The sequence below is a fragment of the Sturnira hondurensis genome, unplaced genomic scaffold (genome assembly GCF_014824575.4).
Source record: "Sturnira hondurensis isolate 20B ecotype Veracruz unplaced genomic scaffold, ASM1482457v3 Scaffold0002840, whole genome shotgun sequence".
NCBI classification, from domain to species: domain Eukaryota; kingdom Metazoa; phylum Chordata; class Mammalia; order Chiroptera; family Phyllostomidae; genus Sturnira; species Sturnira hondurensis.
In genome coordinates, this window is record NW_028075471.1 from 30,066,984 (window position 1) to 30,093,813 (window position 26,830).

Genomic DNA, 26,830 nt, shown 5'->3' on the forward strand with positions numbered 1-26,830 from the left:
GGGTGGGCAAGGCAAGACCGGCAGGGTTGCAGACGGCTGGGGAAGGCCCCACAGTGCCATGGCAGAGGCATAGACGTCGTCCTGCTGTGCAGGGTCAAACTGCCTCCCAGTCTTCGGCCAAGCACACTACACAGGCGAGGGTCTATGTGGACCTGAGGGTTCCCAACTTTGTGAGGCCTGAATTTCCTCAACCAGCATTTCACTCCAAGGGAAGGACAGCCCACCCTGCCCCCTCCCTACCCCCCAACTGATATTCTCAGCAGTTGCCCTCCATAGACCGAAGGAAACAGTTGACTGGTGGGCCAACGCCCTCCGCACAGGAATGGAACCAGGGCTCACCGTGTGGAAGCCAGGGATTCTGTGAGTGCTGCCAAGGTTACCCTCTTGGCCTGTGGAATCCGAGCTGCGTGTTTGCAGAGCCCACCCAGGGTCTAGTGCTCGGGGCCCTAGTGCTTCTCACAGGCCACGTGGCCACATTCCTGGGCTTCTTCCAACATCAGCAGACCTGGGAAGGAGCCATTATCATTCTTTTCCACTCAAGTGTTTGGAAACCCTGAGTCTGCTTCCTGTCCATGGGGGTGGGGGTCGCCCAGAGGGGACACCTGGGGGTGGGCCACGCCACGTGGACCATGAGCAATGGGACAGCACACCGGAACGTGCGATTGGGTGGGAGGGACACGATGACACTGAGCCCCACCTTACAATGCCGAGCTCCAACCACTCTGAGTGCCCCCTTGTGTCACTGCATCCCTGGTTCTGGGGATACACAGTGAATGCGGCCTTGTCCAGACCCTCTGAGAACCATGCAGGGCAGCCACCATGCAAAGAGTTCCCACTGTCCTCCCGGGACAGCTCCCTCGACGCAGTCAGCCAGAGAACCAAGCACGGGAGAACGGAGGCTCAGAGAAGGACCGAGGCAGGCTGGGACAAGAACACAGGGCCTGGCACTCCCCTGCTCACGCTGCCCAGAGGTACAGTCACAATGTCCCCTGTCCAGCTTCCCCCAGGGCCCTGGCTGCAGTGAGAGAGGCAGTAGAGGGACCGATCCGTTAGCAAACAGACTGAGGGAACCCTTGTATGGGTGGAACCACGTCTCCCAAAAACACAGGTTGGAGTCCGGGCCCCAGTACCTCAGAATGTGACTGTATTTGAGTTGCTCCAGACACAGTAACTAAGATGAGGTTAGTGGAGTGGGGTGGGCCCTTAATACCACAAGACAGAGGGAGAAGACGACTACGAGACGACAGAGGCAGGGACTGGGGTGATGCGGCAGTAAGCGAAAGAACACCAAGGATGGCTGGCAAACACCAAAAGCTAGAAGAGACGAGGAAGGCTTCTCGCTGCAGGTTCAAAGGGAGCATGGTCTTGACAACACTTGACTTTGAACTTCTGCTAGGAGAGCCTGTGCTCCCAAAGTGTGAGATAATGCATTTCTGTAGCTTTTGGCCACCAACTAATAGTGCTTTGCTGCGGTAGCCCTAGGATACTAACACAGGTCTGTAACTCCAGGTCCCCTGTCCCTGGGGAAGACACCCCCACCACACACCACCCCCCCCACACACACACACAAACTACAGAGGCAGCCACACTCCAACCTGCAATCCCACCATAAGCCCCTAGAAGTCCCTTTCAAACAGCCTTTCCCAGAAACCAGTTGACTCCAAGTGTGAATCTGGAGCCCGGCACCCGAGAGCAGCGAAGCCACACTTCTTCCCAAACCTCTCGTGAGGGAGACCAGACAGGGATTCACACTGGCTCTCCTTCCCCACCCCACCCGTTAGTCCGGACCCCTGTGCCCCTGCTACCTGGCACACGTCGTAGTGCTCAAAGAGAGATAGCAAACCGACGTCGCTGCGGGCCGAGATGCCTTTGAGCAGCGTGACGTTCCCGTTCCCGGCGTCCAGCTCCACCACGTCGTTGAAAACGTTGGACACGGCTCTCCCGGTCAGGAGCAGATTGACCAGCTCCTGTTGATGAGACAATGGGAGAGGCTGGTCAAGGCGAGCTGGGAGCGAGGCAGGGGAAGGAGGGAAAGCGGGGAGGGAGGGAGACCACGATCAGAGGGGTTTTGAATTCAGCGACCCCACAAGCCTCGGGCAAAGCTGCCAACCCCCCACATCAAGGCCGCTCTGGGCGCTTGTCCAGCTCTCCTCCGAGAGCGCTCGTCAAGCACAGCATGCGCCAGGCCTTGGCAGGGTGGGGGTCCTGCTGGAGGGAGAGAACGGCCCTGACCTTGGCCGTCGGGGTCACAGTGGGGGCTCAGGTATGTGCCTGCCCAGCACAGTGTGGCTGGGGCTCCAAAACTGGGGTGCAGGGCACTCTGGGCCCAGACAGACACACAACCACGTGACTGGTCCCAGCAACTTGTGGAGAAGTAACATTTGGGTGGGTGTTGAAGGAGGGTGATTTCTTTAATAACCTATTTTATTTTGAAATAATTTTAGACTTAAAAGCAGTTGTAAGAATAGTACAGAGAATTCCTGTGTACCCTTCACCCAGCTTCCCTCAGTGATAACATCTTACATAACCAGAGACATTTACATAACCAGAGCACATTAGCAACGCCAGGAAATGGATGGCGGTGCCCATAACTCAGTCCCAGGCCTTGTTCAGATCTCGCCAGGAGTGGCGGGGTCTTCGGGGGGTGGGGGGGAGGAGAGGGCAGCCGCAGCAGGGAGGTGGAGGCAGGGAAGCCCCTATCTGGGCCCCAGCTCTGCCTCTGCCCTTGTTGGCTGCCTGGGATCAGGGCTGAGGGGCCACATGGCTTCTGCCTCACGCTGACAGGCCAACAAGCCTGCTGACCCCCGAGACAGGAGATGGAGCACTGGGGTGACTGGAAGGGCCTTTCCTCATGCAGAGCATCTTAGGGGTCCAACCTCTGTTAGAAATAAGGAAACTGAGGCTCACAGGTGGGAGAGGCCCAAGTCACACAGCTCGTTAGGGACAGAGCCAGGCTTCCACCCATGGGTTCTGGCTCCCTGTCCTGTGTCCCTTCCCTCCACATTTACGGGTTACCCTCAAGGTACCACCTAGCTGGCCAAAGATTCAAGACTAAAGATGATCAGTCGGCACTTAGCTGGCTGACCACTGAGGAAGGGTCTGAGTGAGACAAGACTTGGAGCTTGGGCAGGTAGGAAAGACCCCTGTCTAACCTACATCCATCCAGGCCTGGCGCGTGTGTGAGGCCTACAGAGATCTCACACTAGGCATGGGAACGGCCATCCCAGCCCTTTCCCTGGAGAGCAGAGTTCACAGAAGTGTTTCCCCTGGACTGTGTGAATGACGCCCAGTTTCTAATTCCCTCTGCCACCGAGACCCCTGCTCCAGTGCCAGCGAAAGGCGTCTGCTCCGGCTGCACAGGGAGACATCCAGAGGCCTTGCTGTGTCCTCACAGAGGAGGTGAGGGGGGTCTGCAGGAAGCGGTGGCTCAGGGATACTGCCCCTTGGGAGCAGAGGCTGCTAAAAGGCCCGCCTTCATCCGGTGGGGTGGACTGTTCCCAGCTGGTGTTCAAGGGGAAAGAGCAGGCTCCTGCTCCCCGTCCAGGGTGTGCCTCACCTTCCTCGGGGCGGGACGCCCTCCTGAAATGGGGAGAGGACAGCAGGCTGCGCCCTGCCCCTGCACCCACAATCACACAGCGGCAGAGCGCAGGGGTCATCCCGTCCCTTGCGACTCACAGAGTGGCCTGTGTGCCCGCTGCCCCGCCTGCCACTGGGAGCCTGTTAGAATCCCAGACTCGGCTCCAGTCCAGACCCCTAATCTGAGCCTGCCCATCAACGACACCCTGGAGGGTTCGTGTGCACATCAGTTTAAAAAGCACCGGTCTAGTCCAAACACATCGTCCCACAAGTGAGGAAGCTGGCTCTCAGGGAGGGGGAGGACATCACCCCAGCTCAGTCTGCAAGTGAAAGAGCCAAGCTGGCTCAGGACCCAGCCCCAGCTTGGGTCTGGGACTCTCTGCACCCGCTCTGCTGCCCACCCTGGGCTGGACTGCTCTCTGCCTGCCGAGGGGGTGGCTCCCACAGGAAGCCAGGCACCCAGGGAGGGAGCGGGACCACCTAGGCAGCCAGGAAAGTCTGAGGCCTNCTAGTCCAAACACATCGTCCCACAAGTGAGGAAGCTGGCTCTCAGGGAGGGGGAGGACATCACCCCAGCTCAGTCTGCAAGTGAAAGAGCCAAGCTGGCTCAGGACCCAGCCCCAGCTTGGGTCTGGGACTCTCTGCACCCGCTCTGCTGCCCACCCTGGGCTGGACTGCTCTCTGCCTGCCGAGGGGGTGGCTCCCACAGGAAGCCAGTCACCCAGGGAGGGAGAGGGACCACCTAGGCAGCCAGGAAAGTCTGAGGCCTTCCTGCAGGAAGGTGGGCAGCTGCCGCCCCATGGTCCCTCGGGTGCCCGGAAAAAGTGCAGGCCTGGTTGGTCCTGTGGGGTGCCCGGGTGCTCTCAGGGTGGGCACAGTGAGCCGGGGCCTGGGGCGACTGGGTCACCAGCCGGGCCCAGACCGTCTGTGCTACACGGGTGGGTTGGATTTAACTGTGATGCCCTGGCCACTCTGTGAGGCCTGGCTGTTCAGGGGAAGGCAGAGACAGAAGCCGGGTGTCGCCCTTGGCTCCCAGCCCTGGTGCTCGCTCACAGGCTCTTGAACAGGCCCTTCCCTTGGTTATACCATGACCGGGAGGATCAATGACAAACAGTTGGGCTCAGTGTCCCCCGTCCCCACTGGAGGCCCCTAAGTGACCCCCTCCCGTGACCATGCAGAGGGCAGGGCTGCAGGAAAGACACTGCCTTATCAGATACGGGGGGCTGTGGCAGTCATCTCTCCAGCCAGCCTGGGGGCCCCAGTCTGAGCCGTCGGCCTCCTCTGGCAGGGGCTGAGGGGAGCCACTCAGAGGGCAGGGGGCGGGGGGCAGGGAAGGGGGTAGGAAGGGAGAGGCACCGGCTGCCCCTGACCTGGGTACAGTAGCTGTGTGCTCCGATCAGATGGTTGGTGGGGACGTCGAAGTCCTGGCGGATGCTGGAAGACACAGAAAAAGTGGTGTTAGCGTGCCTCTGCCTGACTCAGGCTGTGAGGCAAGCTCACCGGGTGGCCGGGGCTCCCACGGGTTCCGGCTGCAGCCCTCTGCTCTGGGCCCTCCCTCAGGCTGGTGCCCAGGGCTCTCAAGCCCCCCACACTCTCTTGAAGCACAGCCTCACTCTGGCCTTGCCAGGCCCTCTGCCCATGCAGCAGAAAGGCCCCAGGGTTTGGAGTCCAACATCCTGCCTTCACATTTCAATGGTCACTGATGGTCAGGATGGGAATCTCCTCTGCCATCTTCTCCATGGCCTCAAACTCAGTCTGTGAGTCTGTTAAAGGGGAGGAATGGTCTAAAATAATGGCTGCCACCACCTGGCACAGACCTCATACCAGGGCCTGTACACATACCGTTCCTGAACCCTAAGAAAGGAGCATGGCTCGGCACAGGGCTGACTTGCAGCCCAAGGTTTAAAGGCCCTTTGCCAACAGAAATCTCTCTAACCAAAAGGAATGGGTTTCTGCTACTGCACTGCTTTTACCTGCCCGAAGTCACCCCCTCTGGAGATGACGCGTCATCATTGGACAGAGCTGACAGGTGTGCATGGGGGAACAGGAGGGAGGCTGCTCTCTACTGAACACACTCAGGGGACAGCAGTGTCAGTGTCGGTGTCAGCCCTCCCACCCCAGGGAAGTGAGAGTTACTGCACAAGAGCTCAGAGAGGTGACGCCGGGGACCAGGCTCCCTCTGGTTCCCACACAGCCCTGGGTGCATGCCCCACCCAACCCATACCGGGCCCGGCCTCCCCCTTCACCCCCAGCCCACAAAGAGCGCCGAGAGGCGGCCCACAGGCAGGAAGGGCTCAGCAAGCATGTTTGAGCTTGCTGAGCCCTTCTCGTGTTTTTCCTTCTCGTGGAAGAGAAGAGAAGAGAAACCTGGGCTCAATTTTATGCTTTAACTCTAAGATCAGTCCACAAACCTAAAACATACACCCTGGACCCTGTCTCCTTCCCAAACAAGTTTAGAAACGCAAGCTTATAACCTCTGCTGGAGAAAAGCTTTCTAATAAGTCCGGCCAAACGACGCCAGTCTGTGGCCCACAGGGGAAGACGGGCTGGGGTCGGAACCACGAGTCCCAGCTGAGACCCACAAAGGCTGTGGGAGGTGAGGGGGTCTCAGGAAGGGCCATGGAGGCTGGCCCACCCGAGACAGCCCAGAGGGCCTGGGGAGGAGTTGGCTCGGGGACAGGTGGCCGAGGGTCCCACTCGGCTGGCATGGGCTCAGGCAGAAGAATTGATGGAAACGTTCCCCTTAGTGTATATAAGCATCTTTGGAAGAGAAGAAAATAAACTCAGAGGGGCCCAGGGTGGACCGATAAGCATCTCTGGCCCTGAGCCACCAGCAGCTTTCAGAAGTAGCCTGATCTCTGCTATCTCACAGCCTCGTGCTCACCCAGCGGGGCTGAGAGCCTGCGTCAGCTGAGAGCAGAGGGACATGCAGAGAGGACAATGGGAGGAAATGGTAATTGCATCCTTAGGTGCAAACACGATGGGAAATTCAGCAGTGGACTCAGATCTTAAAAGGGAGGGACAGCTGAATTTCACATTAGGGCATTTGGGAGACGCCAAGGAGCGGCTTATGGCTTAAGAGATTTACAACTTTGGCAAATCTTGAGGTCCAGACCTCCCTCCAGGGGAATTCCCTGGAGAGCTGAGCGTTGAGGAGTCCTTGAGTGGAGGAACGGCGGCCTCGGCTCTGCCGAGAGAAGGCAGCCCACACGGCAGGGCTGGCCCCAGGCCTGAGCTCTAGTCCCGCTTGCTGTGTGGCCTGAAACCTCTCCTCCCCGGGCCTCGGGCTCCCCTGGTGAGGGGTTCATGTGGGGTGACTGGCGCTGTGGGCTGAATCGTGCCCACCAGAATTCGCACACTGAAACCCTAGCCCCAGTACCTCAGAAAGTGACTGTATCAGAGACAGAACATTTAAAGGGTGATTCAGTTAAGTAAGCCCATTAGGGTGGGCCCTGGTCCAGTCCGTTCGGTATCCTTTTAAGAAGAGGACATTTGGACACATGGAGGGACACCAGGGCTGCAGGTACTGAGGAAAGACCACATGAGGACAGAGAGACGGTGGCTATCCTCTGAGGAACCAACTCTGCCCACACCTTGATCTTGGACTTCTAGCCTCCAGAACTGTGAGACAATATACATTTCTGTTGTTTAAGCCGCCCCATCTGTGGCACTGTGTTATGGCGGCCTTGGCAAACTAATACAAGGAACCTCTGACCTCTTTTTGACTCAATGCCCTTTCTTGAGATAACATCTTGTATGAGGAAGCCCTGCACAGAAAACATGAGGCAGAGCCACTCTGACCAGCGGCTGTGCAGTCCCATCTTTCTCCAGGCTCACCAGCCCTGGGGCCCACCTCCCCTTGAGCCCCTTGGTCTCCAATGTCCTGGGAGCAGGGGGCTGAATCACTGGAGGGGCTGTCTGAGCTCTGAGGTCCCTACACTCTTCACTTTCTCTGTCCCTCGACTTCTGTGTTACTGATGGGAAAACTGTGGCTTGGAAAGGAGAAGAGATATGTGGTCTCGTGGCCACAGAGAGTCAGTGGGCCAAGACCCTGTCCCCAACATCACAGTGTGGCCTGAAACATGTGGTGGTCAGGCAGGCTGGGCGCCCTGAAACCCCACTCCTGACAGGGAGCACCTTGTCCCCTCACCCTGAAGCTGGCCCACGTGTGTCTGAACGTTAGAATGAATGAATGAATGAATGAATGAGTGAATCTGAGCAATTCATTCGAACACTGAATCTGTCCATGTGGCCTAGAGACAGGGTTCCAGCTCACACTCATAGCCATTCACCTAAAATCACAGTCCATGGTGGGGGGTCAGTGGCCAGCTCAACCCTGGGCTGGCTGAGGGGCCTCAGGCAAGTCCCTGCCTTTCTCTCAGCTGTGCCTACATTAAGAAAGCCAGAGGACTGGAGCAAGGGGTCTCTGGGGACCTCCTGAGATGTGACTCTGACATTGAAAACATTTTGCCTAAAACAGGCGGTAATTAACCTGGGAGGACCCGACCAGCCACCTGCCCCCAACCTGAGCCCTAGGACACCAGGCCCCAGGGGCACCACATCATCCCTTGGGGACAGCTCCTGACTATCCTCCCAACAGACCCTCCCCCAGACACTGGACTGTCCACTGAGCTCCCCAACCTCCACTACAACCTCCAGAGACAGTACCCCTCATTTGGTGGGACCCCCATTCACCTCTGAGGACAGTGTCAACAGTGCAAAGGGCAGCTGGGAACAGCAAAAAGGACCTGGGCTTAGAAGTCAGGGAGCCCTGGATTCAAGTCCAACTGCTGACCAGTTGCCTCCCTCTCTGAGCCTCAGTCTCCCCACTGGCGATCTGAATATAATGATGCCACCTTCTATTACAGGTTGCTGTGAGAACTGGGTAAGGTAAACTATGTAAGGCACTCGGTGTTTGGTAAATATCGCTTCCTTTTTCCTACAATAACAGCAGTAACAGCCACCACCAAAGAAACAATGGAAGGTCATGATTCCTGCAGCCTCAACCTTCTGTGCCAGGGCCAAGAACCCAGAGTAAACAGAGGCCTCGAGGCTGTGAGCCTCTGAGAGGGATCTGGCTAGGGCGGATATCGACTCTTCCCAGGAAGGCAGTGAGGAAGTGGGCGATGAGTCAGAATACCTGGGGTCAGGCCCCCTTTGTCACCTGCACTGTGTAACCTTCTACAAAACTGCTTTTCATCTCTGAGCCTTGGGTATGTCATCCCTGGTGGGGATAACAATCTACAACCACCTCAAAGGGCTGTTGCAGTTCGGACCACAGGAAGGCTGGGCAGACTGCCGACAGCTCCACAGGAGCTGGAGAGGTGGGGGCTAGATGGGACCCAGGGGGCAGGGCAAGGTGTGTGGAGGGAGGGAGGAGAAGGCAGAGATGCCCCAGCCCTTCCCAAGTGGCCCTCCTCACTACCTCCCCATCCCCCCACCCCCATGTCCCCCACATGCTGGCACCTTCCTCCCAAAGCAGACCTCGTACCATTGGTCCCTGTCAACCCCTACCTCCTCTGCTCCCGCTGCCTGCCAAGACCCTTCCTGAATAGCCCTCAGGGCCCTGCGAAATGTCACTACTCCATAAAGAGACATCTCCCGCGCCCTGGGGAAGATGTGCCCCACCTGTCCTTGGACATCCCCTTCCTAGGAGCACCCACCAGCTGCTCTGCCCCTCCAGGAGCTGGGACTTTGAGGGCAAGGTGACAATGCCTCCACCTGGTCGCGCAGCACCGGGAACTGGGCTCTGTGAGACTTGAGGGGTGCTGTCTGAGAACTGGGGCCAGGGGACTTGAGGGGTGTTGTCTGCCACCCTGCCCTTAACCGCTCAGAGCCTTGGGCCCCACATCTGTAAAATGGGACGATGTCCCTAGGCCAGTGGGCCTGTCCCTGGGGTTACCACAAGCTCAGGGTAGAAGTGAGGGCCCCTCCCTTCGCCCTCCATGGGGTAAGGGAGTCTCGCAGGGAACCCCAGAGGGAGCTGGCCAGAGATCTACAGAAGGGAGCTCTGGTCGCTGCACAGGGGCTGGGGGTTTGCAGGGAGGGGCCAGGGAGAGGAAGAAAAGCCAGTCAAGGGAACTGGGGCCTGGGTAGGGTGTCTGCCATTTCCAGTGGCACAGTTCAGGTCCAACTCCCACCCACCGTCTTAGCCTCTTGAAACACAGTTGCTGAAAGCAATCGTGCCTCCACCCTAATCTGAATCAAAATTAAAGGTGATTTGGAGTTCGCTGCAGAAGTTTCTCCCCTTCCGTTTCCCAGCTACAGTCAAAGATCTTGGTATGTCGGGTAGGAAGGGCCCTTAACCATCCTGTCCCATCTCTCATGTTACACTCAGGAGACCTGGGTGGGAGAGGCCAAGGGTGCCATCAGTCAGGGCTGCAAAGCAGCTGCGGTCCGAGTGACACAGGGGCGCCGGGCCCAGTGGCTCTGTGTGGACCTCATCATCCTGGGCTGCAGAGCGCAGGCAGGTGAGATGGAGGGTGGGGGGAAGCAGACACACAGCCTGCCTGTCCTCTCCCGGTAGCACAGACTCATGGGGCCACCGTGAACCTGGGGTTCTCACCACAAACAGCCCCCACCCAATCCCCAGGGCTACACACCATCAGCCGCCCAGCTTCCCCACCCAGCTTCCCCACGGCAGCCACTGGCTCTGCCAGAGCTGAAAGCTCTGTCACTGTTTTCTTCATCCCTGAGAGGAACCTGAGGGCCTCCACCATGGCCCCGGCCCAGCTCAGGCCCAGTCCGGTCCCAGACTCACAGCCGCTTTCCTGATACAGCTCCTGACCAGCCGGCCCACCTCCTCCCCAGCCTGCGTGGTGGCCCTCTGTAGGTTTGAACTGCCATCTGGGCCAGCCCCTGTATTACATGCCCCATGATGGCGTGACCCTGGCCTGGCCACAGTGAGGCATCAGGAATGGGGACCCACTCAGCAGGTGGAGGGGTGCTGGAGAAAGGGGCCTTCGCCACATAAGAGGGCCCCCTGATAACACAGCCGAGGCGGAGGAAAGAAGGATGAAGAGGCAGAGGGAGGGACATCAAGCCCCCAGAATACTCTCTGTCCCCCTGGGTCCAGCCTCTCCTATAGCCCCTAGCTTCTGATATGAATCACTTAGTAGTGTGGTTGCCTGCCCACACTGGCTAGGAATTGAGTTTCCGTCACTGGCCTGTGTGTTGCCAGCACTGATGGCTGGCTTTCATCTCAAGGCCATTTGCACAAAGAAGCACAGTGTGCTGCTTGGGTGGTTGTCATTCCCTCAGTTGGAGAGAACTATACAGCAACAGAGCCTGCCCACTGTGCACGCTGCCCCTCACCCTCATGGCCTGGTCACACTGCCCTCAAATCACACCAGTGCATGGCAAAATACCTCCAATTTGGGACTTTCAGAATGACCTTGGCCTTTTCGGAATGGCAGCCGAGTTGCCATTGTACCAAGGGCCAAGGTTGTGCTCTGTGAAAAGGCTCTCTTCACAAGCTGTCTCCCCACCCCCAGGCCTGAACTGCCAGCGGGCACTGCCTGAGCCCTCCCTGATGCCAGCCATCACATCCACTCCCCGAGGGGCTGTGCACCCAGCCGTACTTCACCAGCCTGGCTCGGAGCCGGCCCCAACCCAGGACCCCAAGTCCCCTTGGGGCTTGTGCGAGTGTACTGGAGAAAGTTCTGGGCCGCGTGGTTCACACTGCAGGGAAGCTGGGGGCAAGAAAGCCTGTATGAGATTTACTGTAAGCAACTTAAGATCTGAGGAAAGAAAACAGAGGGCAGGAAATCCAGTAGGAAAAAAGAAAACCTCCGTGAAGCTTCGAAGTGGGCCTGGGACAAACAGCACCCGAACACCGCTCCACCAGCACTTGCCTCCTCGGAGGGTGAAGCACCGGGCTGCACACAGGGCTGCACGCCTTCGTCCCAGTCCCCCTCAGGGTCGGGGACAGTGGGGACAGCGGGCCTTGACTCTGGTGTGAGGGCTGCCCCTGGGCCTCAGGCCTGAGTCTGAGAACTCTGCTAGGAAGGAGAGATGGCCGTGCCCTCAGTGTCTCACACACACACACACACACAGACACACACTCATACACACTCACACATGCTCCTACACAAACACACACACTCACACATGTGCACACACATGCGCCTACACACACACTCTCTCACACACACTCACACACACACAAAATCAAGTCACCCACCCCACAATCTCAGACACAACCACCAACACCCACACAGCCTCACCCGTCTCTCATCTGCACACACGCACACCATCTGTAAAGAACGGGGTGGGCTTCCCAGCCCCTGACTCTGCTTCCCCCTGGCGGAACAGCATATGACTTGAGATGCTCTGCTGTCTCTTTGGGCCACCAGGACATGTGGTCGACTGCCCAGAGCAGTAAGAGATGGCCCCGAAACTGCCCCAATGCCCCTGGCAGAGCCGAATCTGAACCCAGAGCAGGAAGGCCCGGTGGCTTCCCGGCCGTTTGCAGAGCACGGGCCTCTCCACAGCAGGGGCCTCAACTTGGCGCCCAGCTGGGAGGCCAGCAGGAGCCTCCCCGCCCCACCCCCCAGTGCAGTCAAAGCCATTCTGTGTCATCTGCTTTCTACAGGGAGCTTCGGGGAACGGTGTCTCTAGAAAAAATTTCAATGTTGTTCATCACACGACAAAAGAGGTGAAGAAGCACTAATCCACCCCCTCCTGTCAGAGAGGAAGGAGGTGAGGCACTGGCTGCAACAGTCACACAGCCGGGGGCCAGCGGAGCAAAGATGGGGACCTGGGTGCCTGCAGCTACATTGCCACAAATGGGGGGCCACTTTGTTTTGCGTGACTTGTCACCCCCTGGGCTGCCCTGGACGAGCCTCCCCGCTCTGTCTGCCCAATGGTGCCTGTGCTGGGTGACACTCCCCTGGGTGCCCAAAGGCCCATAAACAAAGGCCTTCACAGTTCGCTAGCCGGAGGGAGGCCAGAAGGAGGTGTGCCTCCCGGCCCCTGCCAAGCAGATCACAGCAAAACTGGAGCCAGGCCTGGCACCCCTCCCGAGACCAGAGACTGGGGGCTCTGGGAGCCCAGGGAGGCTGCGTGGGGCAGCAGCACGAGTGCCCTGTGAGGGGCGTGGACCATTCCCGGAGCTGCCCTCCCCAGAGGCGAAGGCGAGAACAGCTCCTTCAGGGGGCCCCTCGGAAATGCCAGGAATGCGAAGTGGCGTTTTAAGTGGTTTCGGCGTGATCCTCTAGCAGGCTCTGGGCCACGTGGTGACAGTTCAGGCTATTCCTGTGCCCCAGTCAGTCCTGCCGTTCATCATCACGACGGCCGCCCCTCCAGGAGGCCCCCTGGAGCTGGGGAGGACAGGGCAGCCCCATGGGAGCATGAGTGGCTGCCCTCGGGGCAGGGAGCGTGGGTCTGCAGAAACACCCAGACATGGCCCAAGGCCTGCCCATGCCTGCCAGATGCCATCAGGTAGCCCACCTAAAAGTTATCTTGAGCTTCACCATGTAAGAGAGCACTGAGTGGCATTCCTCCAGCACACCCTTGGGCGCACTCCCAGGGTGGGGATGGGCCTTCCCACCACTCCTTCTCCTGCCCCATCTGAGGAACAGCAAGCAGGGCCCTGGAAGCCCCCAGGCGCTCAGGAAGTGCCTGCCAAGGGTGACCACAGCCACAGTAGACCCAGCACCCATTGCAGGACATCCCTGCGGCCATGCCCCCACCACGAGGCACCAAGCCCAGACAGGGCGGGACACAAGAGGCATCTGAGCACAGCGGAGGCAGGAGCAGACTAGCAGGGACCATTATCCAAGGCTTGCTCCCCAGCAGGAGCTGTGCCAAGCACACATTTATTTCTCCAATTAATCTTGTGAGGCAGGAATTATCCCCATTTTACAGACAAACACAGGTTCAGAGGGTTACAGAGTCAGCCTGAAATGGAGTCTGTTTTATTCCCAAGTTCATGTCCTTAAACAACAAACCCAAAGGCCTTGTCTGGTGTCAAGCTGGCCAGTTGAGCTGTGTGACCTTGGGGCAGGCCACTCACACCCCAAAGCCTCACTTCCCCTGACAGGGTGGGTGACAGAAACCACAACAGTGCCCCCCAGCAGGGCTGTTGCAGAGCTGAACACATGGATGTGTGAAATGTCAGAGCACAGGGCAGGGCAGGTAGGAAGCTCCCCAGATGCGGGTGCTGCCATTTCTGCTGCCCAGTGCTGGCGAGAATGTCCTCTCTGTTGTCTTCTCAGAAAAGGGGACGGAGAGACCACGGAGCAAGACAAGCCTGAGCAGTGTCCTGCCAGGTCCAGTGCAGGTCTCTATGCCAGTCCCCCTGGAAGGCAGGGCAGGCTGACCAAAGTGGTCAGGGGAGACTCAAACCCTTGCCCCCGAGACCCAGGAGGGTCCTCAGGAGCCATGAAGGGAAGGAAATTGTCACGAACACCCTCCCCCTTCCCGGCCCTGAGAACAGCGGGAGGAGGTGGTTGCAGCTGAACCCCATGTGTGTGCCTGGGTGTGTCTCTGTGCGTGTGCCTGTAGTGAACAAGAAGGAGTTTGGCAGGATTTTAACTTCAGGCCCGTTAGCACGAGGCTCTGTTGGTCCAGTAAGGCAGCCTTCCCTACACACCTGCCCCACAGGTGCCCAACAGAGGTGGACGGAGCAGAGAGGGGACAGAAGCAGCTGCACCAGCTCTGGACAACGTGAAAAACAGCCTGGACAGGGGCTCCCAAAGCCCTGCAGCTGGAGCCACTCCTTGCCGGAGCAGGCATGTAAATGGGGCCAGATCCCAGGCTGGTGAGCCAGGGCCTAGACCCCCAAACTAAAGGGGCTGCTCTGCAGATGGCGAAACTGAGGCTGAGAGGATCACACAGCTAGACATCACCAGGCCTGGCCCTTCTGGAAAGCTCAGCTTCCTGGCAGTGAGGTCAGAGGTCTCGCCCACTCCTAGAGACATTGCCCCCCCCACCCCGCCCCCCACAACCCCACCAGCCCAGGGATTAGCAAACCCAGGCCTGGGGAGAAGGTGGTGCAGCTTATGGCCTCCATGCATGTGAGCCCGGGCCAGGAATGAATCATATCATTATGGGAGGATTAGAAGGAAAATGCCATGGAACATGCTGTGTGCACACATGTGTTTAATAAGGTCAGCAGCAGGCAGGCCGGTGGCACCAGGCCTCAGAGCCCGTGCCATCCTGCTCCCACCAGCACCAGAAACCATGGGCAGTGTGGATGGACCGGCCCAGGCCCAGCCATAAGCAGGAGCTTGTGTCCCCTCCTATGGGGGCCTCCAGGCCCGGGCACTGCATGGCAATACCTGCTATCTCTCCATTTTCTGGGGCCCACCAGCTTAGGGTTGGGCCCAGACCCACCCCCACTCTAAGCACCCCCAGAGCAGAAACACATTCCCCCAGGTCTCCACACCCCTGGGGCCTGTTCTCTGCTTGGAAGGGAAGGGGGCAAGCGACTGTACCTCACAAGATTGTTAATGCGCCATTAATCCAAACTCTCCCCAGTGACACAATGCCCAGGTGTGGAGAGAGCTCCTGGGGATGAGTGTGATGGAGGAATTCCAGCTCTCAAGCAGCTGAGGTTGCTTGTGACCAGGATGCCTGGAGTCGGGACTCAGCCTTCTGCTCCCTCCACCTCCAAAGCCCTGGGCGCCCCCCCCCCCAAGCCCCTCTCAGGGCTGGCTGTAGACGTGAGCCTCACAGCCTGAGGACTGCTGTGGCCTAGGGAGCGTACCCCTTTCCCTGAGCTCTCAGGGCCGCTTGCTCACGGCCCAGGTTTCAGACTCAATTGCCCCTCCCCACACGTGGTCCAGGGGAGCACAGAGTGCCGAAGTATACCCCACACTCCACAGCACATGTGGGGAGACCAAAGAGAAGGTGGTGGTGAACATGTGTGCATGTAAAACGTAACTGCTCCCTCTCCCCCACCCACCCTCACTCACCCCTCCAAGCAGGCTTGCTATAAGCACCCTCTTCGCACCAAGGGCCACCCTGGGCTCTGGGGAGGCAAGGTGAACAGACAGACACGCCACCCCAGCCATGGAGAGAGGAAGATACTCACAGCTCTGTGGACCGGGACAGAATGGCAGACAGGGTGAGCAGGATGCATCCGAAGGGGCCCACTTCGAACTGGAAAGAGGAGAAAGGAATGAGTGCCCATCAGGCCCACACCTCCCTCTTCTCACTTCCCCGGGGCCGAAGCCCAAGGAGCAGCCTGCCCCTGAGCCAGCTGCCCCCAGGCCGGCCCCAGAGCTGGCTGGGTGGCCCCTAGGCAGACCCTGTCCAGGTCCCACCAGCCAGACCCCCTAAGGGATGAAAAGAGCCCAGCCTGAGTGACAATGGGAGCAGACACAGTGCCCACCAAGGAGCACACCCTTAACCGCCAAATCCTGGAAGCTCAGGAGACAGTGGCAGTGGGAGCAGCCTCTGTCAGCAGTGCAAAGCGTCCTGTGCTCACTGTCACAGTTCAGACTCTCACAGACGTGTTCCGTGAGGGCTGCCACCATGGCCCTCTGCCCTGTGCGGGGCCCGGGGCTCAGAGCCGGAGGGCGTGGCAGGTCCGGTCTTTCAAAGAAATCTGTATTTTGTTCCTCGTGGATTTTTTTTGGATTAACTTGGTTATTTTTTAGATACTGCATTACAATATCATTCATGCTCATTACTGAGGTTTCAGGGACCCCCTTGAATTTTGCACCCAAGGGGAGCAGCTTACTTGCCTCGCCCTAATCTGGACGGGGGCCCACAGACTAAACCTGGCTGCCTTTTAAATCCCTGCTCTGCCACTCCCAGCTATGTGACCTCGGAGACATTTCTCAACTTCTCTGTCCCCAGTCTCCTCATCTGGTCGGTGGCCTTCACAGACCGTGGGAGTTCAGTGCCCAGAGGCTGCTTGCTGCTAAGGCTTGCCTTGTGAACAGCTGGGCACAGACCTGCCCTCACGAGAAGGAACTCGAGGAAGGAAGAGTAAGCCACTGAAAAGGGCAGGGAGGGGCTCTGCTCTGATGGGAAATACAAGGCCCACTGCAAACAAACAGGAGGGAGTGTGGCAGGATGCTTTCTGAAGAAGTGAGGTCTCAACAGAAACGCAAGGGACAAGGAGAAATCGGAAGAGAAGGGAACGCTGTTCCAGGCATGAGGAAAGGCACATGCAAAGGCCTAGAGGGAAGGGGGGCAAATTTACGGTAGTTAGAACACAGACAAGCCCTGAGAACATTATTTTTTAACGAGTAACTCTAAGTCCTTTCTGGAAGTAGAAATGCAATGAATGAACCAACAACAATCTTAAATCAATGCCATCTTAATTCTGTGATAGCAGGCCAGGCACTCCACTTTTGCTGTCCTCAGCTTCCCCACTTGCAAAGTGAGGATGATGACCACCCACTGTGCATATTTCCCTAGGTTATGGCGCATGCCCTGAAAGACCCTGTGTGTGGACTCACTCTGACAACTTCGGAGAGCAGTGCCGACCTCCTTGCAGCGGGGAACATGGGCCCGGAGGATTTGGGTCACCTGTGCCTTGCCGCACCTCAACCAGACGTGCATGTTGCCTCGGGGAGTGGCAAAGCTCTCTCAGCCTCGGTTTCCCCTCCCCAAATGCCTGCCTACTTCTGCCTGGACTCACACACTGTCTTGAGGAAGCCACGGCCCTTTCCCAGCCTGCTGCCCCCGGGCCGTGCCTGCAATGCCTGCCCACTTGCAGGGCTGCAGTGAAATAAGGGACACAGGTGCCCACCGTAAGCCCCAGCGTCCGTAAGAACCGTTGTTATTGCCCCGGCCAGCCCACCCCCTGCCCCCCCAACACACAGTTGCTGGAATACCCACAGGAGACCTTCGCAAGAGCTCCGGCCAGGGCCTCCATGGGGACCGGTTAGGTGGGACTTCAGATGGTGAGAAAATGACCCCTGCCTGAGCTTCTGGCCCTTGTGGGAACATGACTGAATGACACCAATATCCCATTTTCTTTAAAAATAATATTAAAATTATCTCATTAAGTTCAAGCTGCCAAAACATGGGAGATCACAGGGCCAGACGCTGACATTGAAAGGCCAGAAACCACTGTTAGGGTCTGGAAAAATGTCTGGTCCTGCTTGGGGAGACGGGGCCATTCCCCACTCTGCTCAGGCCTGCAGAGACTGCGCCCACAAAGGAACCCCAATCGGAGGGACGGCGGAGGAAGCCATCCCTCCCCACTCACGGAGGTGGGGGGCAGCCAGACACCTTGCCCCGAGGGTGAGTGGTAATGAAAACAGCAGGAAGGCTATTTATTTTGGGCAGCGATGCTTCAGTGCGCACTCCAAGGCCTGGCACGAGGAAGCCCTCACAGGCCCAGGCCATGAAAAATGGATTTGTTGAGGGCAGTGCTGAGGCAGCACACTAGCTTCCAGCAAAAACATCGGCTGCGGGGGAAACACAGCCTCCCAGAGAGCGGGCCAGCTATCGACCGCATGCGCCCAGGGCCCAGAGTGGGGTGGGGAGGGGGCTGTGCTGTGCCCAGAGACTGACAGAATGGAGGTGGCTGCCACCCCGGCACTGGCCTCTCACTGACCTCGTACACAGTCATTGTTTTGCCTGGGCTTCATGGACACCCTGGGGGCACAGGCCAAGGGATGGGGGAGACCCCGTCTTACACTCAAGGATGAGGAAGACCTTTCTGCTGAGGGGTCATCCCCTCAAGGGCCATCAGCCAGCAGGGATGGGGCCTCAGATGCCTGGGACATGGGGTCAGTCACCCCCAGAACCCCTCCCTTTGCTCCCTTCCAGAAGCCTCTCAGGCCACTTCCCTATCCGGCCTCAGCGGCTTCATAATCTGCTTCACCAGACAATGAGAACCTGGCCTCCCGGGTCACGCCACACACACCAACCTCAGCAGGCTTTGCTGCTCTCGCAGGTGCACTGCTGGGTCACCACAGCTCTCGGGAGTGTTTGATAATCAGTTTCCTTTCTGCTTATGCCAAGTGTCTGGCACTTAACCTGGAAGACATTCTTTCCCCTGCATTTAACGTTTCTTCTTTAAGAAGCGCGGTTGGATGGTGCGGAGCTGGAAGTTACCTACTAATTGCTCCATCTTCCTTTATCCAGATGAGGCAACTGAGGCCCAGTGACTTTCCCGAGGCCACATGCAACCAAGGTCCTCAGGCCCCTGCTATAGGCCACTACACCCACCCCGAGCTAGGTGGGGAGCACACTGAGTTGGCAGATGACCCACGGGTTATGTCCATGGAGAACTAGAAAGAGCGGGGACAGGCAGTAAGTGACAGCCAGACTGAGACTCCTGACACCCAGCCAGGACTGCTCCCATATCAGAGCCCTCCCACGGACCCCTGGACAGAGCAGCCAATACAGAAGGGCAGTGTCCTTTGGGTCAGAGTCCGGGCACCCAAGCCAGGCAACAGCCCCGGGGGTGAGGATTTCAGGTGGCCCAGTGCCCCAGTGACTGCACACCTGCCTCCCATGGTCTTGGCAGGTCCCTCCTCCCTGCCCAAGGGGCCTGTGTGCGGAGAAGGCCAGGACACATCCCAGTCTTTGGTGAACTGTGCCAGAAGAGAGGGTTGTGACCCTCAGAGCGTCCAGCTGCTCCCATGGCCAGTGAGCTCTCCCACCCTCCAGGCTCACCACTGAACCTTCCAATGCCTTCTCTGGAGCCTACGAGAGCAGAGCCCGTGGCCCAGAGGCTGGAGGGAAGGCAGAGAGGAGGCCCGGAGAGTTCACCTGCCCTCCAGAGAGTGGCTGGGCACTCTCCACCCTTCGGGGGACACAGGGGACACAGGGGCACCAGAAGGCAAGGCTGTGCATTCACGGGTCTCGGGGCCAGTGGTCTCCTGTCCTGGGGCCACACCGTGCCCTCCCTCTGCAAGGCTTCCCTCACCTTTCTGTGTGCCTGTTAGTGGTCTCTGTCAAGAGGCCCCTTAAATATATGACAGTGGTGACCGTGACACTCCCGAGGAACACTACCCGCCCTGGGATGTCGAACTGAACACTCTGTGTGGTGCTCTGAGGCAGGCACCACTACTGTCACCCCCCTCCCCGTACAGGTGAGGAAACTGAGGCCCAAGGTCACACAGCTACTGAGGGCTGTATCCTAAACACTAAGCCAAGCTGATGGCTCCGGAGACCATGTTCTCTCCCCTGGGGCACTCAGCTCGGTCAGTCCTCCACAAAGCCATGAGCTACAGCCCCAGTTCAAAAGCCCTCAACCCTTGACTGTGCTGCTCCTGGCCCAGGTCAAGTTCTGCCCCCTCTCATGGCCCCTAGTGGGGGCACACCTTGCCTCCAGCAGATGGGGTGTTTCGGGGCCCTGCCCAGCCCTGCCCTGCCTCCCAGAGTTCCACATGAGGGCCTGTGCCAAGCAGGGTCTCCATCCGCAGTGCCCAGACCTCCGATGCAGCCCATAAACCCACACTCCTGTCACCTCCCCCACTGCCACTAGGCTCTCTGTGCATTGACAAAAGGTCCTTTGCTTCCAGAGGTGGCTGCCTCCCCTTGGACAAAGACAAGCGCTCACAACTGCCGTCCATCAACTGCTTCCCTTCACTCAGACTCCACCCCGCCTTCTACTGCAGCCCCACTGTGGCAGTGTCCTGTACCTTGTAGCCACGGCCAGCCCTCAAGGATTCAATGGCAGCGACTGGACCCCCATTTCTCAAGTTTATGCTTCCCCAATCTAAATCACCCACCACCCTCAGCCAAGGAGCCCAGGGCCGGCACCCGCTCCTTCCCAACCTCTACCTCTCACGCCCCAGGGTCCCCACCCTGGGGCAGGATTCGGTTCATCAGCATCTCTTCTGCAAACAAAGCAGATGGCTGACCTAACAAGGACGCCCCACAGACCACACCGCTGTGCATACCTGATGGACACTCTGTTGCAGGAAAGCCACCAGCTCCTCATGGCAGGTCACACTGTGGAGCATGAGCTGAGGAGACACAAATGCACAGGTGACCCCCGAGCCCTGGGCACCTGGGGCAGGCACCCCATCCCAGCCACCACCCGGGCCAGTTCCACACCCAGGAGGCAGAGTCCTGAGCCCCGTGGGGAGCAGATATGAGTGTCTCATTTTCTCAGGCAGGTCAGGAAAAACTACTTTCAGAGAAAACATCCAACCAAGTGAGGCCCTTCAGAGGTTCCCAGGACCACTGGGGCCCAGACCCAGGTCAAGCGACACAAACTAGGTGAAGCAAAAATCCTCCATGAAGAGGTTAATTGGTTTACCGCTCAGTGGGGAGGAGGTTAACTTGGGGGAAAGTCACTGTTTCTGTGTTGCCGGCCGTCTCTCATTTTCTGTCCCTTCCTTTGTCTTCCTTGGGTCTGGTCTGACGCCGGTGCTGGGCCCTGTCAACGCTCCTCCACACCTTCCACCTTCCCCCCCCCCTACCCCCCCCCCCCCCCCACCACTGTCTCAAAGCAAGCCCAGAGAGGACAAGGAGACGTGAAGAGGGTCACAAGAAGGCTGGGTTTAGCCCAATCGCAGTATGCTGGACGTGCCGGGGCAACTTCAGGCTCGGCACAGCCTCAACATCACAGGCCACCCATCAGCCTTTTCTGAGCCATAAAGCCAGTCTGGCAAGAACCCATCCCTGAACCCCCGGCCTCTGCCCACCCCAGCCCCAGGCGGAAGGCTCTGCAGTTCGGGCCACAGGGAAGGCTGGCCCCTCCCCAGTGGAGGAAGGATTTACTTATAATAAAGGAGACTGGGCCCAAACAAAGCCAAGGGTTGCGTGATAATTTTCCAGAAAGCCGTACTGTTTCTAAGACTCCATCTGCTTTGTATTTCCCTGTTGGAATGAACTGCTGCGTTCCCGAAGGCCTGAAAAGGAAATGGAGACGCATGAGTCCTGTGCACGGAAAGAAGACGTGACCTTGCGCCAGGGTGAAACCACGTGTGCCACAAAATGAGGACACACGAGAAGGTGGCTCCAGGGGAGAGAAGGCAGCCAAGGCGTTCTCGTTTCCGTTAGGCCAGCCCAGAGCGCGCCTCTAACAGAAGGAATAAAAACCGGAGTGGAGAACTGACAGCCGAAAAAGCGCTTCGGGTGACCAAACCCAGTCCTGCCAGGAGGGAGGCTGCCCGGATGCGGAGGTGGGGGGGCTGCCCACGCCCTCCCACCCCACCCCCCCCACCGTGTTTGGGGACGTCAGAATCTCTAGCCTCTGTTCTGTCTGAGGTTCCCACCAAACCCACCACCCAGGGAGACATGGATGGAAAGCTGGGTTTGGGTCGGGGGCCTGCTGTGCCCTTAGCCTGCTGTGTAGCCTCAGACTAGCCACCGCCCCTCTCTGGGCTTCTTTTTCTTAGTGTATCAAACAAAAAGAAGTTGAGAGCACCCCATCTGCTCTCAGGACTACCAGGCAGATCCTGAGGGCCAAGGTTAATCCATTAGCTGGAGAGCAGGGTGCCAAGGAGGAGCACTCGGCAGGAACGATAAGCATGGTGACAGCACCTACTGATGGGGCGCTAGCGTGTGCCAGACATCGTCCTGAGCGCTCTGCTGTTACTTTTCATCTATTTACATGCATTGACAACTTAAATAGATAGATAATACTGTCATTCATCATACATCATTTTATTTATACTGCCTCATTAATTCCCTCATAATTGCCATATGATATCATCTTTATCACCCCCCTTTTCCAGATGAGTAAACAGATGCAGCACACAGAAGTTGCATTAGTTGCCCAAGGTCACGGAGCCAATAAGCAACAGCACTGGGAAAAGACACCCCTTTACTAAAGCTCGGCCACCTGGCCTGCAAAGCGACACTTCCACGCTGAAGGGCCAGGCCTTGAAGCCAGCCAGCCATCTGAGAGTGTTCCAAGGGCAGCACCCTCCATCTGGGTAGGAAGAAGGTAGCAGGCCAAGGCTGTTGGCTCCACCACCAACCCCTCGCCCGAGTTCCCTCCTCAGAGGAGGGGGGTCCAAGAGACAAAGCAAACAGAGTGTGCTTTGGGGACTGGGGAGGGGTACTCATCAGGGGGTGACTAGGTCAACTGAGGCTGTTTTCTGAGGCTTCTGGATCAGGGGAGCTGGCTGCTGGGTCAGAGGTCTTCTTGGGCAGGTTCCCTCTCCCAGAGCTCCCCTAGGAGGGAGGAAAGGCAGACCCGACCCCGTCCTGAGGGAGAACGAGCCCCTCCCAGGGTGGGCTACCCAGCACATCAGGCTGGCTCTCTGGGCTGGCCCCAGCGTGGGGCACAGGACAGGGGCCTAGGAGGGCACACAGTGCGGTCCTTATCCCAACGACTCCCAGCTGGCTTGCCCACAGCTGGGCCAGCCCCAGGTCGAGTGGTAGCGGCACAGCCCCGGGAAGCACTTACAGTGTGACCACGGCTCTCTCATGGCCCCCGGCCCGCCACAAAATGTCCGCAATGGCCAGGGCCAGGCAGTGGGTCCTGTGGGCACTGGAAGGTTGCAGCTGCCTGAGGATGGAAAAGGAAGTGTGTTTAAGTCTATGGGACATGAACTAGGGACAGCTCAGCCCTGTGGAAGGTGACCCACCCTTTCCTACGCCACCCCCAAGGGTTCCTGCAGAGACTGGGAGGCACCTCCTCTGATAAGGACCTAGGGAAAGGCTTAGAGGGAGGGGCCCTGGGCGGGGCTGGAGGAGGAGCAGAGGGGACTGGAGACTGGCTGGCCCTGGGGTATGTGTAAGAAAGGGTAGTCCAGGAGGCCCAGCAGACAAGCCGCAGACTTGCTGCCAGGAGGCCCAGCAGACAAGCCGCAGACTTGCTGCCACCTGAGGAAGGCCATGCCAGGCAAAGGCTAGGCACTGCCCTGCCCTAGCAATGCCCAATCGGACCCCTGGACCCCTGGAGACAACAGCTTATGCAAGCAGTGGTCTTCACCCCACCGGCTACAAGGAAATAAGACCACAGTTGCAGGCCAAGGCCTGGCTGACCAGCAGCTTAGAAGTCATACAGTGTGGGGATGTCAGGGAGAAAGGATTCGAGATGAAGAACACAGGTTGGGGACCAGGGAGGGGAAGGCAGTCAGAGGTGCCCATGGGACACCCAGGTGAACCTGTCGAACACATCTAAAGCCCAGGAGAGTGGCCAAGGCAGCATACAGGTTTGCAAGCCACCAGTACCTGAGGGTTCCTTGGCACTTGGAGTGGCTAAAATTGCCCAGAGAGAGGACAGGAAGGGCAGGGGCGGTGGCCAAGGATTGGGGAAGCTGAGGAGGCAGTGCCACCCCACAGTCCAAAGAACAAAAGGACTGTAAGAAGGGTGGGCAGTCATCAATGCCAAACATGGTAGAAGAATTGCTTAGGAATTAAAAAAAAGGGTACCTAAGAGGCCCATGGTGGGTGCAGCGAACGAGAGGGAGGAGGGGAAACAGCCGAATACAGACACTTCTTTCCGTTTCCATTTCCAGGGCTCTGGAGCGTTGTTAAAACCACCCTGGGGAGCAGGCAGGCACCATGTAATCCTCTTTTCAAAGTGGGAGAGCTGAGGCACAGAGACTAAACGAGCTGTCCCAAATCACTCAGTAAAAATTAGAAATCTTAAAACAGCATTCAGGGAGGACAGAGAATGTGGGAAATGGAACCAACTGTCTGGCACCCTTGGCTTTGAGAACCAGCCTCCCTTTGCCTTCAAGCCCCGGGTTCCAGCACCGTGCTCCTGGTCACAGACCCTCCCAACCCCTATGTTTATGCACAAAAGTCCTCATTCTTTTATGGGCTTCCTTATAATCACTTTTCCAGCCTCTCCATCCTTCTCTGAGCCTCTTCCAGCTGGCTCATGTGAGACACAGCTTTCCAGAAAGCACAGTGGAGTGGGGTGAGGGCAGCAGTCAGATCTGGGTTCCCTTCCTGGCTCCCAGGCCTTGGGAAGCCCCTTGCCCTCGCCAGCCATAAATGGGGCACTGGGCCAGATGCTTCTAAGCATCATTCAGGTCTAGCCATCCTGCCACTGAACTGGCCCCGGGGCAGACAGGGATGTGTGCACGTGTGTGCACCCAGATGGGAATCAAGAGGAGGGGGGTGATGTGTTCGATCACCCACCCCGCCATCCCCAAATAACTCAAGTGTCTGCCTTCGCTGGCACAGCTCGGTGACAAAGATGGTCCTGCATTACCTTGACTGGCAGACATGCATTCATCAAATCCCTACCATGCACCTTGCTCCTGGCCAGGCTCTGCGCCCACAGGAGTTCCTGTTAAGAGTCTAACCCCCAGAAAAGTGCAGGGTGGAGACACTTGTCTGGGGAGGGGTAGGAGTGGGGAGACAATTCCCTTTGCATTTTCCGACATCACCCACGTCTTTCAGAGATGCCTCTACCCTAATTACCTTAAAGCAGCCTGACTAGTCCGTTATAGAAACCTCAGAGGACGGCTGCCAAGAAATGGAGGTTGGTGCATCCACCTGCTCCCTCTCACGGTCAAAGGCTGCTGGAGGGGGTGGAAAGAGGCTGGCCTGGGGCCACTGAACCTGGGTTCCCATTCTGGCTCTGCTCCCAATGTCCCAGAGGGGTCTTGGGCAAGGGCCCCTCCTTCTCCGGGCCTCCGATCCCCCAGTTTCAGAGGAGTGAAAGTGAGAGGACATTGTCCTTGTCTGCAGCTCTGTCCACACCTGCAGGGCAATGCAGGCCTGTCGCCTGTCTCTTCCCACCAGCTGGCCGGCTGGCACAACCCTTCCTCCTCAAGTGGAAAAACCCCAGTCCTGCTGCCGGGCTCTGTGCTCCCTGACTGAAGAGAGGCCAGCTGCCGGTCTGATGGAACGGGCCTTAACGAAGCCAGACAGTCCCGCAGAAAAAAACACCCCCCTGCCGAGAAGCCTTTATTTCAGCATGGCTTCACAGGAGGGCATAGTCGCATCCTCAGGCGCCTTTCACAGAACCGTTTCCCCACCAGGTGGGAAGGAAGTGGGCGGGGTGGGGAGGGGACCTCCACCGCCCAGGCCTGCAGGCTGGGCAGAGCCAGCCCAGAACAGCAAACGAGGAGCCCCTCAGTCCATGGGTCCTGGAGCCCGCCACNCCCCCCCCCCCCCCCCCCCCCCCCGGGCTCGCCAGCTACCGACACTGCCGAGGTGTGCTGGGCCAGGCGTTCCTGAAGAGACAGGAATGTGCCCAGGGTTTTTTGTGTTTTTTTTTAAGTTGGGTCATTTCTGACATCCTGGAATTTCAGAGTCAAAGGAAACACTGAAGCCTCAAACCCACACCAGCGTTCAAAGCCCATGAAGAACATCACCCAATATTAAAACTGAAGAAACGAATCAATAAAACCAGAGGAGCTGGAGACTGAGGTCCCTGCAGAGATGCCAGTGTCACCCTTTGCTCACTTGAGACAGCAGGTCCCAGGTATTTGCTACGTTATTCTGTGTACTCTTCAGTATTGATTCTTTTCCAAATTAGGAAAAAAGAGGCGGTTCTGCAGACAGCCCTTCATAGAACACTGAGCCAGAGTCGGTCAGTGAGAGGCCATATGGGCGTCCAGCACTCAGGGTTTTCGGGCTCCTGACGCTCCAGCCTCCCAGCCCCTCAGGCTCTCCCTTTGCCAAGTCTCCTCTGGGGCACAGCAGTGTGTGCAACTGGTAGGGCGTCTCATTCCAGGCTTGGCTCTGCCACTGATGCCAGATGTACCTCAGTTTCCCCACGTGTACCATGGCAAGTGACGTCCATGGTCCTACTTACTCACACAGCCCTTGATGATTCATTCACAAGGACTTACTTGGCAGGGCCAGTGTCAGGCAGGAAAGAGACTCACAAGTGGAGGAGGGAAGGCCCTGCTCCCCTATACTGTCAGGTCTCTAGGCCCGGGTCCCGTGCTCTTTAGCACCCCTAAGCTGGAAACAGGCTACAGAGCACAGAGTTGGGCACTGCCCCGGCCTCAGCAGGGCAGCTACAGACTGCACGATGCCTGCTTGGGAAAGGCACTCCCTGGGGCCTCTGACCTGCAGGCCATCACCTCGACAAAGCATCAGCTCCAACTCTGCCCTCGCTGGCTCACACCTCCCTCTGCTGTCGCCAGCCCCTCACTCCCTTGGCCTTCGCTTGACCCACGTTGCAGCCTGAACCCAGGCAGGCTCTCCATGCCAGCTGCAATCTCTCTGCAGCCCCAAAGCAGGCTCACATCTCCGCAGAGTTGGCCCATCACCCTCAGGGCCTCCCCTGGTGTGTCCTCCTCAGAGCCACCTCTCTCTGAGTCCCCTCAGGTGTTCTCAGCAGCCCCTGCTGGACAAGAGAGCCCAGGTCCCTGGGCCAAGCCTTCCGCTCTTCCCTCTCACCCTCAGGCCTCCTCTGGGCTCTATGGGAGCACGTAGTTGGTCCACTGTGGTTAATCAGCTCAGA

At 58.2% G+C, this 26,830-nt stretch overlaps 1 protein-coding gene across 1 annotated transcript in view; it reads right to left on the minus strand.

Annotated features, from left to right (window-relative positions):
* The window catches only part of MINDY4 (MINDY lysine 48 deubiquitinase 4), a 100,388-nt gene that overhangs the window by 13,739 nt on the left and 59,819 nt on the right, over positions 1 to 26,830 (minus strand). Inside the window, exons 10-15 of the mRNA XM_037041201.1 lie at positions 22,859 to 22,960; positions 21,290 to 21,353; positions 20,397 to 20,462; positions 15,614 to 15,681; positions 4,947 to 5,010; positions 1,806 to 1,967 (exon numbers count right to left, since the gene is read on the minus strand). Coding sequence (XP_036897096.1) covers positions 1,806 to 1,967; positions 4,947 to 5,010; positions 15,614 to 15,681; positions 20,397 to 20,462; positions 21,290 to 21,353; positions 22,859 to 22,960 — 526 coding nt within the window. The remainder of the gene's footprint in view (positions 1 to 1,805; positions 1,968 to 4,946; positions 5,011 to 15,613; positions 15,682 to 20,396; positions 20,463 to 21,289; positions 21,354 to 22,858; positions 22,961 to 26,830) is intronic.